Source organism: Microcaecilia unicolor, chromosome 11 (assembly GCF_901765095.1).
Source record: "Microcaecilia unicolor chromosome 11, aMicUni1.1, whole genome shotgun sequence".
Classification (NCBI taxonomy): Eukaryota; Metazoa; Chordata; class Amphibia; order Gymnophiona; family Siphonopidae; genus Microcaecilia; species Microcaecilia unicolor.
The window spans coordinates 183,377,744-183,396,774 of NC_044041.1; the positions used below are offsets into that span (position 1 = coordinate 183,377,744).

At 42.6% G+C, this 19,031-nt stretch overlaps 1 protein-coding gene and 1 non-coding gene across 2 annotated transcripts in view; both read right to left on the minus strand.

Annotated features, from left to right (window-relative positions):
- The window catches only part of PPP1R8 (protein phosphatase 1 regulatory subunit 8), a 47,818-nt gene that overhangs the window by 14,696 nt on the left and 14,091 nt on the right, over positions 1–19,031 (minus strand). Inside the window, exons 2-4 of the mRNA XM_030219461.1 lie at positions 18,303–18,363; positions 12,196–12,349; positions 10,319–10,539 (exon numbers count right to left, since the gene is read on the minus strand). Of these exons, the coding sequence (XP_030075321.1) occupies positions 10,319–10,539; positions 12,196–12,349; positions 18,303–18,363 (436 nt within the window). The remainder of the gene's footprint in view (positions 1–10,318; positions 10,540–12,195; positions 12,350–18,302; positions 18,364–19,031) is intronic.
- Positions 12,740–12,904, minus strand: LOC115481289. The gene has a single exon (XR_003943944.1).

The following is a 19,031-nucleotide window of genomic DNA, read 5'->3' on the forward strand; positions in this document are numbered from 1 at the left end:
TGTGGTACCCAGAATTGAACACAATATTTGAGGTGCGGTCGCACCATGGACCGATACAAGGGCATTATAACGTCCTCACTTTTGTTTTCCATTCCTTTCCTAATAATACCTAACATTCTATTTGCTTTCTTAGCCGCCAGCACACACTGAGCAGAGGGTTTCAACGTATCATCAACAATGACACAGAGATCCCTTTCTTGGTTGGTGACTCCTAAAGTGGAACCTTGCATTACGTAGCTATAGTTTGGGTTCCTCATTCCCACATGCATCACTTTGCACTTGCTCACATTAAATGTCATCTGCCATTTACTACTACAACTACTATTTAGCATTTCTATAGCGCTACAAGGCGTACGCAGCGCTGCACAAACATAGAAGAAAGACAGTCCCTGCTCAAAGAGCTTACAATCTAATAGCCAAAATAAATAAAGTAAGCAAATCAAATCAATTAATGTGTACAGGAAGGAGGAGAGGAGGGTAGGTGGAGGCGAGTGGTTACAAGTGGTTACGAGTCAAAAGCAATGTTAAAGAGATGGGCTTTCAGTCTAGATTTAAAGGTGGCCAAAGATGGGGCAAGACGTATGGGCTCAGGAAGTTTATTCCAGGCGTAGGGTGCAGCGAGACAGAAGGCACGAAGTCTGGAGTTGGCAGTAGTGGAGAAGGGAACAGATAAGAAGGACTTATCCATGGAGCGGAGTGCACGGGAATGGGTGTAGGGAAGGACGAGTGTGGAGAGATACTGGGGAGTAGCAGAGTGAGTACATTTATAGGTTAGCAGAAGAAGTTTGAACAGGATGCAAAAATGGATAGGGAGCCAGTGAAGCGACTTGAGGAGAGGGGTAGTATGAGTAAAGCGACCCTGGCGGAAGACGAGACGGGCAGCAGAGTTTTGAACTGATTGGAGAGGGGAGAGGTGACTAAGTGGGAGGCCAGCAAGAAGCAGATTGCAGTAGTGTAAACGAGAGGTGACAAGAGTGTGGATGAGGGTTTTGGTAGAGTGCTCGGAAAGAAAGGGGCAGATTTTACGGATGTTGTAAAGAAAGAAACGACAGGTCTTGGCGGTTTGCTGGATATGAGCAGAGAAGGAGAGAGAAGAGTCAAAGATGACCCCAAGGTTTCGAGCTGAGAAGACAGGGAGAATGAGAGAGCCATCAACAGAAATAGAAAACGGGGGGAGTGGGGAGGTGGGTTTGGGGGGAAAAATGAGAAGCTCGGTTTTGGTCATGTTTAATTTCAGGTGGCGTTGAGACATCCAGACAGCAATGTCAGACAAGCATGCTGAAACTTTGGTTTGGATGCAAGGTGAGATATCAGGGGTAGAAAGGTAGATTTGGGAGTCATCAGCATAGAGATGGTAGGAAAAGCCATGGGATGAGATTAATGAACCAAGGGAAGAAGTGTAGATAGAAAAGAGGAGGGGACCAAGAACAGAACCCTGAGGTACGCCGACAGGCAGAGGAATAGAAGTAGAAGAGGATCCACCAGAGTGAACACTAAAGTTGCGGAGGGAGAGGTAGGAAGAGAACCAGGAAAGGACAGAGCCCTGGAATCAAGTGAGGACAGGGTATCGAGAAGTATGCTGTGATCAACAGTGTCAAAAGCAGCGGAAAGATCAAGAAGAATGAAGATGGAATATTGACCTCTGGATTTAGCCAGTAATAGGTCATTGGAGACTTTAGTAAGCGCAGTTTCGGTTGAGTGGAGAGGGCGAAAACCAGATTGTAGTGGGTCAAGAATAGAATATATTATCACCACATATAATTAAGTTATTACGTATATTGTTCCAAGTGGCTATAAAATTAATATGTCAAAACTGGAAAGATTTTACAAAGTTAACATACGAAATGTGGTGGAATTCAGTATGTCTAACAGCTAAATATGAAAAGGTAGCAGCAGAGAAATGTGGTTCCCTTATGACATATAATAAAATTTGGTCTCCGGTGATTAAATATTCAACCAGTTAAGTAATAAGTAATAATTAATTTAATTAATGAACAGGTACTATTCATTCATGTATTGGCACTAATATTATAACATCTGATATGCATGCATACTTCTTACGTATACACATAAATGTATATATATATATATATAGTCAGAGTACATTGACCTTTTGTTAACTATTATTGTCATTGGTACTAATTTACAATATGTTACAAAATCAATACAAACTGATTGAACAAAAAAAAAAAAAAAAGATTAGCATGTGAGGAGAGAAAATCAAGGCAGCGGTGGTGAACAGCACGCTCAAGTAATTTGGAGAGAAAAGGGAGGAGGGAGATGGGTCGGTAATTAGAGGGACAAGTAGGGTCGAGTGAAGGCTTCTTAAGGAGAGGTGTGACCACAGCATGTTTAAAGGCTCCCAGGCTCCCAGACTCATGAGGTCCTCTTGTAATTTTTCACAAGCCTCTTGCAATTTAACAACTTTGTGTCGTGAGCAAATTTAATTACCTCACTAGTTACTTCCATCGCTAGATCACTTATAAATATGTTACAAAGCAGTGGTCCCAGCACAGACCCCTGGGAACCCCACTATCTACCCTTCTCCACTGAGAATCTGTTTTTGTGGTGTCCCAGAGGACGGGCTACAGAAGATGTTCTCATTATTGCGTGCTCTCTTTGCTCACAATTACTAGGCTCAGAGGGTGATGTCCCTTCTGTGGAACTGGAACGGACCCATCGTTCCCTGGGCCAACTCATCAACAACTGGCCCTAGGACATAATAGAGCGTTTTCTGAAATTTGCTGACTGGGAGTGTTTACTGCAACAGGCCCAGCATGTGGAATACAATGATACCCAGATTTTTGTTTTCCCCTGTCTCAATAGATTGACCCGAAGGAAGAACATGAAGCCTACACTGGATATCTTAATCAAAATTAGCCATTGTTGAGCATTTCCCTTCTCGTTCTACTTTGCTCTACCGGGATCAGTCTTTGGCTGTTGCTTGGAAACTTTTGCATGAGGCAAGCCTGATGGTGACTGTTTTGCCGCTTTAGAAGTGGCAAAGGGTTCCTGGCGAAGCAAAGAAACTTCAGAAATCTGTCCTAGCTGAAGCTCCTGTTTTAATCTGTGGATTGAGACTCATTGATAATATCTCAGTTTTGGTTCCTTATAGCACTTGCCCTGTGGCAGGATTTCTTCTTTTTTTTTTTTGAGTTGACTGTGGTATATCAGTGGCTGAATATAATGGTGCAGATTTGGATGGTTCCGAAACATTAGCTTTTGCATGGTTAGTTTTGGTGTGAATGGGGGGAGGGGGGGAGGATGTTTGGCACTGTGGGTCTGGTCCTGTAGTTCTCACTCAGAGGTCTGTTTGGTGTGTGATGTGTGTATGGGAGAGTGGTGGGTGTGGGAAGGAGGAACGGGGATTTTTTAAAATTGTGCAGATTGGGTCTGGGTCTTCTATTGTTTACACAGATGGTTATATTCTTGTAATATGTGTGCTGATGTGAAGCTTTTAACTTATAATGTTAAACTTCCCAAAAAACGTCAAAGGTTCTTCAAGGAATTGCTTAATTTAAAACCACATATAGTCTTTTTGCAAGAAATGCATTTCAAGCGTGACCATGAAAAATTCCTGAGTCATCCTCAATATCCTCATGTTTTTTGTGCCTCAGCGATAGATGCCTCTAAAAAACAGGGGGGGGGGGGGTGCAATTTTGATTTATGTATCAGTCCAGGTACCGGTGAAAAGAAAGCAAGACCCAAAGGGACGATTTTTTTTTTTTTTTTTACATATTTTGCTACATCAATCTGAGGACACTTTGGCTTTGGTACATGCTCCTAATGAACATCAACATTCATTTTTTTGCTCATCTCAGGTCCGGGTTACAAACCTTTTTACAGGGAAAACTGATTTGTAGCAGGAGATTTCAATGCTATTTTGAATCCGACACTTGACCATTCTGGGGGACTGGCAGAGTCTGAAGTTAAACTTTCGTGGGCATTTGCTTCCTTAATTACCAATCTGGGTCTGTATGACTTGGCGTTGGACACATCCTTCTGGTCGAGATTATACTTTCCTCTCTCATTCCCATGGGACATATTCTCATTTAGGTTACATATTTTTGGACAAGATGTTTTTGGAATTTTAGGGGGGGGTGAGGGGGAGTGTTTGACAACCACTAGAAGCATTACCACCTCTGATCGTGCTCCTGTATGGCCCTTATTCCTTCTCTCCGACAGAAGGAGACCTTGAACACCCTCTTATTACAGGTGCTGAGATTATTGCGGGCTATAGATCTTTGTTTAGGTAATAAATGGAAACTAAATTACATTTGGGTCCTTCTTTAGGTGTTGTTTGGGATGCTGTGAAGGCTGTCTGCAGAGGTTACTTTCTCCAACGGGCTAGTAAGCAGGCCTGGAATTTATGCACCCAAGTGGATACCTGTTTGGCTAAAATCAGCTCTCTAGAGAAGCGTCATAAGGCATCTGGTTCAGTCTCCATCTTGAGGGGACTTCAAGGCACCAGACATCTGCACTTCTTCAACCTTAAACATAAAAAAGTTCACTACGAACTCTGCAATACGCCGGGTCGCTCTCTGGCTTGTAAACCAGTGATCTTGACGGAGACAAAGTACATAAGTAGTGCCATACTGGGAAAGACCAAAGGTCCATCTAGCCCAGCATCCTGTCACCGACAGTGGCCAATCCAGGTCAAGGGCACCCGGCACGCTCCCCAAACGTAAAAACATTCCAGACAAGTTATACCTAAAAATGCGGAATTTTTCCAAGTCCATTTAATAGCGGTCTATGGACTTGTCCTTTAGGAATCTATCTAACCCCTTTTTAAACTCCGTCAAGCTAACCGCCCGTGCTGGATGTTATCATGATAGGAATGCTTTATTGAAAAATTTAGAAAAAAAAAATGATTTAACAAAATAAAGTATAATTTGGTACAGTACAGAGGTTTTTGACCAATGATTATGTTAATGTCTGTTGAGCCTATAATCATCTATAATAGATAAAAGTCCGCAGACAGTTTCCGAGGTCCTTTCCTCCTTTTAAATAATTTAAAACATATTGTTTTATTAAGCACTCCATTCAATACGCTTTCTAGAGTTACTATATAACTGGACAGGTTCTTTGAATGAATATTCCTTTTTGATAATTTTGTAAACTTCAAATACATTGTATTATAGTTAAAATGGGAGATGGGAAGGGCCAGCCAGTGATTCGCTCCTCCTTAATCCATACGTGTTTCCAGGAATACTATCAAACCCTTTACACTCAAGACCCACATTCGGCCTGCTTTTTTATCTGCTCGGGCTTTGTCTTCTTTGATAGAGGAGCAGCGAGAATGCTTGGAGCATCCGGTTACTTCCCTTGAGGTGCAGGAGGTCTTTAAAGGGTTGTCTGTTGGTAAAGCTCTGAGCCTCAATGGTCTCCCTAGCAAATTTTATATTTTGCTGGCTGAGATTCTTAATACAGTCCAGAGGGGAGAGGCGTTACCTTTGTCCATGATGGAAGCCTGGATAGCTGTTATCCCAAAACTTGGAAAAGATAAAACCGAGTGTTTCGTACCATCCTATTTCAGTGTTCAACTCTGATGTAAAAATTCTGGCTAATCTTTTGGTAGTTGGCTAATCATGGTAGATTTGCTTTATTAAGCTAAACAGGAGAAGCTGTTCTTGTGCCTTCTCGGTTTGGATGCCAAGAAGGCTTTTGATAGGGTTCATTGGCCTATTATGGAGAAGGTTATAAGTGATTTGGGGTAGGGGCTTGGATTCAGGCATTTTGCTCCTATCCCTGAGCGCGTGTGTGAATTAATGGTGGTAATTCCAATTCTTTTGCTCCAGCAAGAGGCACCCATCAGGGTTGTCCTCCGTCCCCGATGCTCTTTGCTATGGAGATGGAGCCTTTTGCAGAGGTGGTGTGCTCAAATCAGGATATCATAGGTATTCGTATGGGGCAGCGGAACTTAAACTTGCACTCTTTGCCGATGATGTTTTACTTTCCCTGACTCGCCCATTCGTCTCTTTTCCAAACAACGATTGCTGAGTATTCTGAGTTCTCGGGTTTCAAAATCAACATGACCAAGACGAGGCTATGGCTGTTCCTGGGAGAGTTCTAGATAGACTACAGTCCTCTTTTCCTTTCCGGTGGGTACAATGTGGGATTCAATACTTGGGTGTTACTTTAAACCTGTCTTTCACTGACCTGCTTTCTGCCAACTACCCAAGGTTGATCCAGGATATCTACAGGGATCTAGAGCGTTGGGATTTCTTAGACTTCTCTTGGTTTGGACAGAGAGCCATGCTGAAAACGAATGTCATGCCCCATGATGTACCTGTTCCAAGTTTTACTTTTGCAATTGTCCCCGGGCTTTTTATCTGGCCCACAAGACCGCCTGATTTGGTTTATTTGGCACAATAAGAGACCCTGTCTTCCACGATACTTTCTTTATAGAGATCAGAAAAAAAATGGGGGGGGGGGGGGGCTCAGCGGTTCCTAACGTCTTCTAGTATTACAAAGATCCCCAAGCTGCCCTGGAATGGTTTCAGGCACAGCCCCATAAGCTCTGGGTTCATTTTGGAGCAATTCCTTGTGGGTCCTCATTTGCTATGTTATTTAATGTGGCACCCTAGAAACATCGGTAGTTGCCAACGGTGCTTTGTCCCTCCATCTCTACTATGTTTTCCTATTGAGATGTTTGTTAAGTCTGACCTGGTTCTCTTTCGCCTTACCCCTATAGCTTATAACCCACTTTTTCCTCCGGGCCTTGCTCCTGGTACCTTTACCCTTTAGACCTCCTTGGGGTTGGCTACTTGTGGTCAGCTCTTTGATAAGGATGGGTTGGTCCCTTTTTCAAACCTTGTTGAATATTAATCACCTTCCCCCTCCCCCCCACAGAGGTTTATGCTTATACCCAATTGCAACATTTTTTGACTACAGCTTCTATAAAAACACGGGTGTTGTGGGAAGATTCTTTTCTTGAAGATTTTTGTGAGAACTCTTAAGGGCACCAAGGGTTTGATTTTTTTGTTTATAGAAATGCCAATGGAAATTCTCCCATCCCTATATTTTACATCACAAAAAGTGGCACTCTGAACTGGGGGTTTTCCTTGAGGATGATGATTGGAACACTTTAGAAAAGGACTTGTTAAAGGTGCTAGTTTCGGTGCCTTTCAAAGAAAATGCAGTTAAAGTTTTATATCGATGGCATCTTACCCCTGCCTGCACCATGTTTCCTGGTACCTCTCCTTTGTGCTGGAGAGGCTGTGGGGAACTGGGTACGTTGGGTCATTTATGGTGGAGCTGTGTTAAGGTTCGGGCCTACTGGAAAGCTGTTCAGCATCAGCTGCAACGATGGTTAGAAAGACCACTCTCGTGGACTCCGGTTATTTTTTTGTTTGCTAAGAAACCACCAGGCCTCAATTGTTTCAAGCTTTGTTTGCACACCATGCAATGTGTGCAGCACGAGTGAACCTGGTGGCTCACTGGAAGCAGCTCATCGTGACATGCAGCGTTTGTTGGCTGTTCGCAATCATACCCTGGTTCAGTGGGAGAACATTTGGTCCCCTTTTTTGACTCGCTGTTCCTCTGGATTTCTATTCTCTCACTGGGTGGAGTGGGGGAGAGAGAGGTGGGGCTTGGGAGGAGGAGAGTATTTCTGATTTTTTATTACCTGACTTTGTGGTTGAACCTGTTATCTAGACCTTGTATTAGCTGGGGGGGGGGGGGGGGGGGGGGAGTTGTTTGGATAGGGGGCTTTATTTTGTAAAAATCATAAAATGTTCAGAGATTTATCTTGCAGTTAAACTATTTTTCCAAGGCTAATTGTTTCTTTGATGTTACGTTTGCTGGGCTTTGCTTGTATTGTTATTTATGTTACATTGTTAATTGGAACTTGGTTACCAATAAAGACTTCTCAAAATTAAAAAAAAAAAAAACGAATAGGAAAATACTTGTTAATGAATTACTGAAAAAGATTATGGGGCCAATATTCAAAGTGATTTAGCCAGCTGGTGACCGGTTAAATTGCTTGGTCAGGGCTAGCTGCTCATTTTCAGCGGCACTTAATCGGCTAGGTGCTGCTGAAATTCATGGTTAGTGCACAACTCAAAGCCAGCTATGCTGGGGGTGTTCCGGAGCACAGTCAGCACTTGGATGCTTAAAGGCTGATATTCAGCCCTTAAGCAGCCAAATTTAGCACATAAATGGGACCACAGAAAAATCTGTCCTGTTTTTATGTGCTAGCCCATGGCTGCTTAAGCGGCTGTGTGTTAGCTGGATTAAAAATAACCAGATATTCAAAACTGAAGCTTCCATAGATCCCGGCTTTGAATATCTAAGAATTTCATCATCAGCTGAAAAAAAAAAAAAAAAATATATATATATATATATTTTTTTTTTTTTTAGAAATAAAGTGTAACTGAGCGACTCCAGAGGAAGGAGGCCAAGAAGGTGCAGGTGAGGGTGTACCAGGATCAGCTGTTTTCATTAAAATAGGTTAGGCCACCCCTTTCAGTGCCCTAAACACTAAGGTCATGATTTTAAATTGCACCAGAGCATGAATTAGAAATCAATGCAATTCCTATAAGGAGTTACATCTGTTAGCCCCTTGTTAAACCTCTGGAGGCACTGCTAATAATATGAATAACTTCAGGGTTGATTTACTGACAACCCCATACGCAGTCTGTTAGATCAGTCTCAACCCTGTCTTTGGGACACACCCACCCAGTTGGGTTTTCAGGATATTCAAGATGAATATGCAAAAGAAAGATATGCATGCACACACCCTCCTTGGTATAAAAATGTATTTCATGCATATTCCTTGTGGACATCCTGAAAACCCGTTTGGATTTTCTCCTAGGATAGGGTTGGGGAGCACTGATCTAGATGAAACAAAGCATCAGCATAATTAATTAGTTTGTCAGCCAGGCTCATATTTGTTAGATACACCAGTAACCACAGTATCTGCTGCTTCAAAATGACTTACAGAATAATTTGCAATATTCTTAGTAGAGGAGTGTGGTAGCCGTGTTAGTCCACTCTTAAGGTTACCAATAGAAAAACAAACAAAATAAAACATGGAAAAGAAAATAAGATGATACCTTTTTTATTGGACATAACTTAATACATTTCTTGATTAGCTTTCGAAGGTTGCCCTTCTTCGTCAGCCTTCGAAAGCTAATCAAGAAATGTATTAAGTTATGTCCAATAAAAAAGGTATCATCTTATTTTCTTTTCCATGTTTTATTTTGTTTGATTTCTATTGATAACAATATTCTTAGTAAACAGGAAAAAAGGCCTCAAAGAGCTCACAGATCATAGTCATACTAGAACTGTACGAGCTTAAACGGATCCATAGATCCTATAACAACAATATTACATGAGAATTTCAAGTTTCTAGTCACTAGAAGCAAGCATTGTGTGAATTAGCTACAATAATAGGAAAGTTCTATATTTATAAGGTTTTTGGCCAATGATGAAGCTACCTATGGATCCGTTTAAGCTCATACAGTTCTAGTATGACTACGATCTGTGAGCTCTTTGAGGCCTTTTTTTTCTCTTTACTAAGAATGTTGCAAACTATTTTGTAAGTCATTTTGAAGCAGCAGATACTGTGGTTACTGGTGAATATATTTTGCATATCAGCACCCGAGGTTTTGAATTAGTTTAGTGGGTTCATATTTGTTAAGAGCCTGACATCAAACTAATCTAACTTTAAAGAAGGCATCCATGGCCACTCCATGTCCCACCAGCATTTAGAACTTACATTCTATATTCATTAATTATTGCAACTGTTACTTTGCATCTTCTGATACTATCTTCACAGAGACGGAGTGCTACACCTGTTGCAGGGGTGATCCCTCCTCCTCTTACTATATGACAGACACTGTGTTAGCAGCTGTTGTTGGTAAGTGAACATACTACTTCTAGTACATACAGAGAGTTTGTGTGAACATGAACTGTGCACTGCTATCAGCAACAATGTCATGTCCAGCCTCCTAATATTCCACCCACTGCACCAGTAGAAAAAGGTAAGGAGCAGTTTTCTTCTATGGTCCCACCTGGTCCTCCCCTCTTGCCAAGGATAAAAGGAAGGCAAAGATTTGCTTTTGATTTATCAATTTTGGGGTTCAAATGTGAAAATGTAAAAAAAATAAAGAGAGAGAATATCAGTAATTGAAAAGATCATGAGTTCTATTATGAGGCTTGCATGTATATGTTCATCAATTAAGCCCCCACTCCATTCCCCTGCCGTGGAATTACAATATTGTAACTGACAATTTAAAATTTCATAGCATGCTCCAGGAAGCATCGCAAGCTCTGAACACTGCGGCTGAGGATACAGATTCCCAGTAAGACTCACATCAAGCTCTGTCTCCTCCTCGGGAAGGCCCAGCAGCCCCTTCAGCTCATCATCTTCCCCTCCCATCTTCTCGTCTCCCTTCACAGCTGAAGGTAGTGTCTGCGGCTTTTCTCGCAGGGTGTACGCGCGCGTGGAGGCACCAAAGGAAACTGTTGAGTCGATAGGAATTTGCTGTGGCTTGTGAGGTTCCAGGCGAATGTGACCCAAGAAGGTGCCATGTGCTAAGTGGAAAGAAAATATATGCTCAACTCATAACAAGGGCTTCAGGTGATCTTCAACAGAAGGACTTTACCATAACCTATAGGAAAATCAAGTACCAAAATGTGTCTAACCAAAGCTATGATACCAGACTAAAAAACTTTTTATACTTAAACTCTCCCCACCAAATCCAATTCCAAAAAACAAATGTAACACTGCACATGTAAACAAACTGGGAAAAGAAGGTCTGACTACTGGATGATACCAAAGCCCTCACACAGAAACTCGTTTCTCAAAGGACTGTCCCAAAGGACAATATCATCCAATAGTCAGACCTTCTTCTCCCAATTGGTATAGTACAGAATGCACTTTTCCAAACTAGTGTTACAAGTAAAAACATTTTTGTAGTGGCTTCAAACACTTCCTATATAATAATTCTCACCACCAACGTTCTAATGTGGGACTGCCTGTGTCCGTGGCTTCTGGAGTTGCTGAGCTAGGCTCCGTAGCCAGGATGACGTCACTCACAGCCTGTTGAGCAGCAGCGGCTGCTACAAAAAGAAAAAAAAACCAAAAACAAATGTTTTTAAACCCAGTCCAAATCATTCGCAAATGCCCGAATCTTAAAACGCAGTCTCTGCAGCCGCTCCTCCTCTCGCCTCCGTCACTGCCCCTGGAGTAAGACCCCGGAGGAGCGGCTACAGAGACTGCGTTTTAAGACTCGGGCATTTGCGAATGATTTGGGCTGGGTTTAAAAATATTTATCGCTTTTTTTTCTTTTTGTATCGGCCGCTGCTGCTCAACAGGAGAAGCAGCAGTGGCCGGACAGTGTTACCACTGGCAGCTGCGGGTGGTGAGGGGGTTCACACTCACTCACTGTCTCTCACATACACTCTCTCTGACACATTCCCTATCACACTCTATCTCTCTCACACACAGTCTCACACACACACACACACGCTGTCTCTCTCTCATTCTCTCTCACACACACTCCATCTCTCACTCATACACACTCCGAGGAAAACCTTGCTAGCGCCTGTTTTATTTCTGACAGAAATGGGCCTTTTTTACTAGTTTATATATAAATACTTACTACCAGAGACTGCAGAAACTACTTACTTAAGGCAGTTTCTCCCATCTCCACAAGCTCCCAACCCTACCCCACCATATTGCAGGCCCATGCTTTTAACATGGTCACAAAACAACAACAAAAAACATCAAACAAACAAACAAACAAAAAGAACCCCTCCACTGCAACTAGTTCTCATTTTTAAAATGAAATCTTCCTTACAAGGACCTGAGGAAGAAGAACCCTATGAACATTTTGCACTTGGTCCTACTGACAAGAACAGATTACAGCAAGATTGGGGAGGGGGGGGGGGGCTATAATTTTTTCCATTCTCTCAATGCTGTCAACTCTTGGAAGGGTTGCCTACCTAGTCCCCACCACTCCTCCAATTAGAAATGGAGGGAGCCTGCCCTGCTTACACCAGGATGGTGCTATTCTTGTCTGCACCAGGGCCCCAAACCACCATCTCTGACAAGCATGAACCTCATTGAAGATAAGACATTCGAAGCAGGATCACATGTGCAACTGTATGCAGAGCTACTGTTAAGTCTCAGGAATGGCCCACTGAGTGTTTCCTGAGCTCAGCCCAGCCCATCACCACCTCACTTACTGCTGTTGAGATCTATGAGGAAAACTCTCTTCAGGTGTTTATGGTAGACCAAAGCTGAATGGACCCGTGAACAGGACTGATGATCAATTGTAAAATCACACAAATCAGGGTTCCTCCCAAAGAGATAATACTTCTTCTCATCAATGATCAGTTTCTGCAAACAGATACCAATTACAGGAAGAGGATCATCAATTATTTATCACAATCAAATATCAAACAAATGCGGGCTTCCAAGCACACTGAAAACACAGGGAACGGGAATTTAAGAGTACACATGCGGAAAATATCATAGAATTCATTAGGGTAGTGATCTGAAATTACAGTATGGCTCAGTGCAGCAGTTTAACCCCAAGCCCTGAATTAAGGTGAATTAATTTCCTTGTATGGAAAATTAAACCTAATAGCTGCAACTCTTTGAAACGTCAAGAAAGAGTATTTTGACACTTCTCTTCCTATCTTCCAAAAATGAAGATTATTCTCCTGGTATCTATTCAGATAGAAGGTCCATTTTATGTCCCAGCTTCAGTATTCTACAAAATGAAAAAGGTGTGCCTTTGAGTTATAACTCAGGGTGCGACTCTGCACACTAAGCTTAAATCTCAGGGCTTGGTTTCATGTCGCACTCCTTAGCCCCAAGTATCACAGCACATACCTCAGGTGTTCGGCACAGAACAGAAGGTACAGATACCTAGGTTAGTATCAAGTGCATCTATTTGCTGATAACATGATAAAAACCATACCGAACTAGTTCAAGCCCTTCCTAGAGTACGTATTTTGAGAAACATAGTAGTTGACGGCAGAGAAAGACTTGTACGGTCCATCCAGTCTGCCCAACAAGATAAACTCATGTGTTACTTTATATGTATACCTGACCTTGATTTGTCCCTGCCATTTTCAGGGCACAGGCTGTAGAAGTCTAGCCCCGCCTCCCATGCACCAGTGCTGCCACCCAAACAAAATCAGTTTTTACTGACATTCACCTATGAACTCATGAAACACTGACATTTAAACAAGAAATATTACTTTCGCAACAGAGAGTTGCACGGGGACAGAAATTTCATCCGTCCTCGCCTGTCCCCACTGGACGCCTTTTTTTGTTTATAGTGCCGGTTTTTCTCAAGGCTTATTTTTTCAACTGCATTACAAGCAGCGCGTGCAGTGCTTCTGATGGTCCGCTTCTTCTTTTTTTAAAAAAAACAGTCTTTCTAAAGACTACTACGTCACACCTGAAGGATCATCTTCAATGTTACTCAGCAATACTTTGCCCTAGAGTCTGCTGTAGGATCTCCAAAGGTTTGTCATTATTATTGCTCCGCAGCACTGTGTAAAGCAGACTCCTGATGCAGGCCTGACGGCCGAAACACGACGTTCTGTCGAGTCTTCAAATTATTAATAAAGTTGTTTATTAACGAACATCTTCCAGTTTCTGGTATCCTTGGTCGCTCTCCCACTTTTTTTACCCACTTGTTTTTCCCGTGGGGCGTTTGAGTTCTCCGTGTTTCAGCGGATTTCTTCTCCCACTGGAATCTAACCCATCCCCGCAAGTAATCTCCTCCATCCCCGCCTGCCCCTGTAGAAAAATAACCCAACTTGTTGTAAAATAACCCAACTTAACAGTAGCCCATTTTGACAACTTCCCCTCTCAATGTTTATCGGGATTTCAATGCTATCAACTATATCCATTAATTTTTTTTGTGCTATTATAAATTGCTAAGCTATGTTAGAAAAAAAAAAAAGGTTGGCCTGGCACTACACTTCCGCGGGAACCCCGCAGGGCCTGCATCCATCCCTGCTGAAGTCCCGTGGACCTAGAAGGGATCCCTGCTAACCCCATTCCTGTGCAGCTCTCTACTTCCCAACAGCAAAGGAGAGGAGTAGTTTTAAACCTGGTGGTTGGGAGGAGGGGATAGTGCTGGGCAGACTTATACGGTCTGTGCCAGAGTCGGTGGTGGGAGGTGGGACTGGTGATTGGGAGGCGGGGATAGTGCTGGGCAGACTTATACGGTCTGTGCCAGAGCCGGTGGTTGGGAAGCAGGGATAGTGCTGGGCAGACTTATACGGTCTGTGACCTGAAGAGCACAGGTACAAATCAAAGTAGGGTATACACAAAAAGTAGCACATATGAGTTATCTTGTTGGGCAGACTGGATGGACCATGCAGGTCTTTTTCTGCTGTCATCTACTATGTTACTATGTTAGATAGAAGAGAAGCAAGCTTCTATCACTGGGAATCTGCAACCACTTTAAACTCCACAACATTCAGGCTCTGCCTTCATTTTCTTTTCTCTTGCTTTTCTTTGACAGAGAATTGTGATTGCCACGTCAGTCCACGTGAATATGTGGACATAAAGGTCAACCCACCAAGTTACAACTGATAACTTAATATGGCTTGGGTTGGGGCTCCTTGGCACACCATTTTTTAGAATGTCCTTTGCTTCAGAGCTTCTGGCCCAGCATTACTGCCGTCCTGCAAGATGTCTTAGCCGGGTCCTAAGAGTGGTCTTATGGGGTTCTGTTAATGGGTTCAGATGCTGCTCTAGTGGACCAGGGGCTCCCAGACTATCACTGCAAGTTCATTTTGCTGGCTTTGGTATTGGCTAACAAAGTTATTCTTCAACATTGGCTGGCACAACTTGCCTCTCCTCCTGCAAACTGGTCTGCCAGTATGCAGTTGATGGCAGACTGGGAGTGCAGAAAAATATCTGCTCCAGCTCACAGGACCTCTCGGGAACATTGTGGCTTGTGGAGGCACTGCCTGGAGTGGCTACCTGCATTGCCTCCTGCTACTGTTTCATAGTTTCTGAATACAGGAGGTGGGGTGTGGACGGGAGAGGGGATGGGGATGAGTGAGGGGTGTTTTCTTCTCTTTTCTTTCCTAAGATAAAACACAGGTGGGACATTTAACAGAGCTTCCATGTAACAGTCAATTATGATACTTTTTTTTTTTTTTTTGCCGTCGTGCTTATTTTCTGCATTACTGATTTTGTGTTTCATGCCCTGTTTTATACTACTTGTTAATAAAAAGCTTTCCTGAAACAAACAAAAACCAAGTGATAAACTTAAGTTAATCCAGTAAAAAGCTATTTTTGACAAGCTTTCAAGTTATCCAGAGTTATCCCTGCCATCAGGTCACTCTTGAAAGCTTGTCAAAGATACATTTAGTTTGTGCAAAAAACCAGTTATCACCTACAACCAGACTTAAAATTTTGAGAAGAATTAGCGGAACTAATTCCGGGAATAACATGTATAGAATGTTTGTACGTTTGGGAAGCTTGCCAGGTGCCCTTGGCCTGGATTGGCCGCTGTCGTGGACAGGATGCTGGGCTCGATGGACCCTTGGTCTTTTCCCAGTGTGGCATTACTTATGTACTTATGTCCTCTACTTGGCTCACTTTTATTACATAGAACAGTGATTTAACCTATTGTGATGTCATAGTGGCTCATTCCACCAATAAGAGCCAACCTCATTAGTGATGTCACAATGGCTTGATTGTATAGAATGTTTGTACGTTTGGGAAGCTTGCCAGGTGCCCTTGGCCTGGATTGGCCGCTGTCGTGGACAGGATGCTGGGCTCGATGGACCCTTGGCCTTTTCCTAGTGTGGCATTACTTATGTACTAATGGTTGTGTATGCAAGCTGTTTACTTTATTCACTACTATTTTTCTCTTCTAGAACTTTTAAATTACATGCAAACCGAGCAGGCATTATAGTGATCTCACCAATCAACCACACTGTAGTGCTCATCTATCACATCTGATGCTATAACAGGACTACTAAAAGAAAACTATCATCTATGTAATATTCCATTATTACACATAGTAACAAATATATCCAGCTACAGGGGAAAAAAACATAACCATTACCCCATTACCAGATACCACTTTTGTCCACATCTTTTTTTTTTTTTTTGCCTCATTGGCTTCTTCCTATCTTATATATGATCCTTGGACCATGGCAAAGACAGCAGCAACAGGCTATGCTTCCTTTCTAGGACAGGGGTGAAGCAGTAGTTTTAGAAACTGAGACCCCATTAGATAATCTGGGGATCTTGACAGTACGCCTGTGTGTGTGGGGGGGGGGGGGGGGGGGGGGGGGGACTCGTTAATGGCTCAACAGAAGGTCCAGATATGCAGTGTGTTTTTCTCAATGTATGGCAGAGGATATTATTAAGCTGAAACTTAAAAAGCTACATAAGTTACTATGTAACAAGCCTAAGTGCTTTGAAAATGAACCTCTATAATGACAAACTGTCTTGACCGGAAATAAAAACACTGTAACTTGATGTCGCACAAATTTTTACCTACTACAAAAAGTTGCCTCTTAAGGCTGAAGCAAATGTAGACGTCGTCAATTGGATTCCAAGGGCATGCTATAATTATACAAAAGTCTGAGAACTGATGGATGAGAACTACAAAAGTAGTTGTAACACAGAGGACCAGTAAAAATAAGACAGTGGCACTTCACGTCATTACCTGGACAAAGCAGCAGCTGCTGGTACAATGCACTCAAGTTATGCCCCTCCAAATCCCTTACCTAGCGCAAAACCTCGATCACACGACAGTCCCCCAATCCTCCCTTTTAGCTTCAGCTTCTCCTCAACTGGTATACTGGCTGTGTTCTAACACAGCAGGGAACGTGATACTTTGGCATATATGGCACCTATTCTGAAATCCCGACCCACCCTGGTCAGGTCTTTTCCCTACCATCTTCTCTGCCTGCAGGTTTCAAGCACTTGTGCTATCCTCGTGGTGCTGGTAGAAGTCACACAGCAAAGATAATGCAAATTCAAGGCTGGCGGCAACAGAGTAACAGGCCAGTGCCCAAGCACCATTAGGTAGCCAGGGGCTGCTGAGTAATTATTTATTTATTTATGGCATTTATATCCCACATTATTCCCACCCATGGACAGGCTCAATGTGGCGTACAATTATGTCCCTCTCTATCTGCCTGAGCCATACAGGTACAGCCATAGGAATCTTATGATCCAGTGCCAAAATAAATGTTGAATTTAAGCTTTTTTTGTTTTGTTACATTTGTACCCGGCGCTTTCCCACTCATGGCAGGCTCAATGCGGCTTACATGGGGCAATGGAGGGTTAAGTGACTTGCCCAGAGTCACAAAGAACTGCCTGTGCCTGAAGTGGGAATCCAACTCAGTTCCCCAGGACCAAAGTCCATCACCCTAACCACTAGGCCACTCCTCCACTGTTGCTACTATTTGAGATTCTACATGGAATGTTGCTATTCCACTAGCAACATTCCATGTAGAAGTCGGCCCTTGCAGATCACCAATGTGGCCGCGCAGGCTTCTGCTTCTGTGAGTCTGACGTCCTAGGACTGCAGGACATCAGACTCACAGAAACAGAAGCCTGCGCAGCCTTCTACATGGAATGTTGCTAGTGGAATAGCAACATTCCATGTAGAATCTCCAATAGTAGCAACATTCCATGTAGAATCTCCAATAGTATCTATTTTATTTTTGTTACATTTGTACCCTGCGCTTTCCCACTCATGGCAGGCTCAATGCGGCTTACACGGGGCAATGGAGGGTTAAGTGACTTGCCCAGAGTCACAAGGAGCTGCCTGTGCCTGAAGTGGGAATCAAACTCAGTTCCCCAGGACCAGAGTCCACCACCCTAACCACTAGGCCACTCCTCCACTGTTGCTACTATTTGAGATTCTACATGGAATGTTGCTATTCCACTAGCAACATTCCATGTAGAAGTCGGCCCTTGCAGATCACCAATGTGGCCGCGCAGGCTTCTACATGGAATGTTGCTAGTGGAATAGCAACATTCCATGTAGAATCTCCAATAGTAGCAACATTCCATGTAGAATCTCCAATAGTATCTATTTTATTTTTGTTACATTTGTACCCTGCGCTTTCCCACTCATGGCAGGCTCAATGCGGCTTACACGGGGCAATGGAGGGTTAAGTGACTTGCCCAGAGTCACAAGGAGCTGCCTGTGCCTGAATTGGGAATCGAACTCAGCTCCTCAGGACCAAAGTCCACCACCCTAACCACTAGGCCACTCCTCCACTTTCATAGCTAAAATCAACATGGTACGCTTGTTCAATATACTAACACAGAAAACGGTTTTCCTTACCTCTATAAGTTTGTCGCCTTTGACTACGTCAAGATGTAATCCGGGTGGAGGCTTTCCCGCCCTGAACAGAAAAAAAAAAAAGATTTTACAAATATTAAAAACACAAGAATGTTATTTGTTATTGTCATGTGGACATTAGAAAACGTGGCTTGATCTTCACTTTGGCATTCAAGAATATTTTACAATGAAACCTCTCTATTTCTCTGGTGCAATTTCTCCAAATGTGTTATTTTTGTAGAGCACGTCTCGAAATTTACTGCTAACCTTGCCATATTACTTGAGTTCTGCCTGAATGTTTATTTGAAGTCTGTATAAAATGCACTTAAAAGAGATTCCTTACATAACTAAGGATTAAGGGGAGAGGGAAAGAAAGGTGAATGAATTTATTAGCATAATCATTTCATCTAGACTCTGAGCAACATTACAATGTAATGCAAGAAACTGTCAGGTGATTCATACTCCGACACACCCACAACTCAAACCATTAATTTAAAAAAAAACTGCCTCTAGATAGATGACTTACCTAAGAATTCTGCATGTCTCACTGAAAATTTAGCTGTTTGGTTCTATCAGATTCAGAAATAATTGATACCAATTTTACATTTGTTGTTAAAAAAAAATCCAAAACGTAAAATAAAGATGGGAAAATGTATAAGTTAGTGATAACAGTAAGACACAATTACAGGGTACAGAAAGTACAATAAGGCAACTTCCACGTTCTGGTGCTGG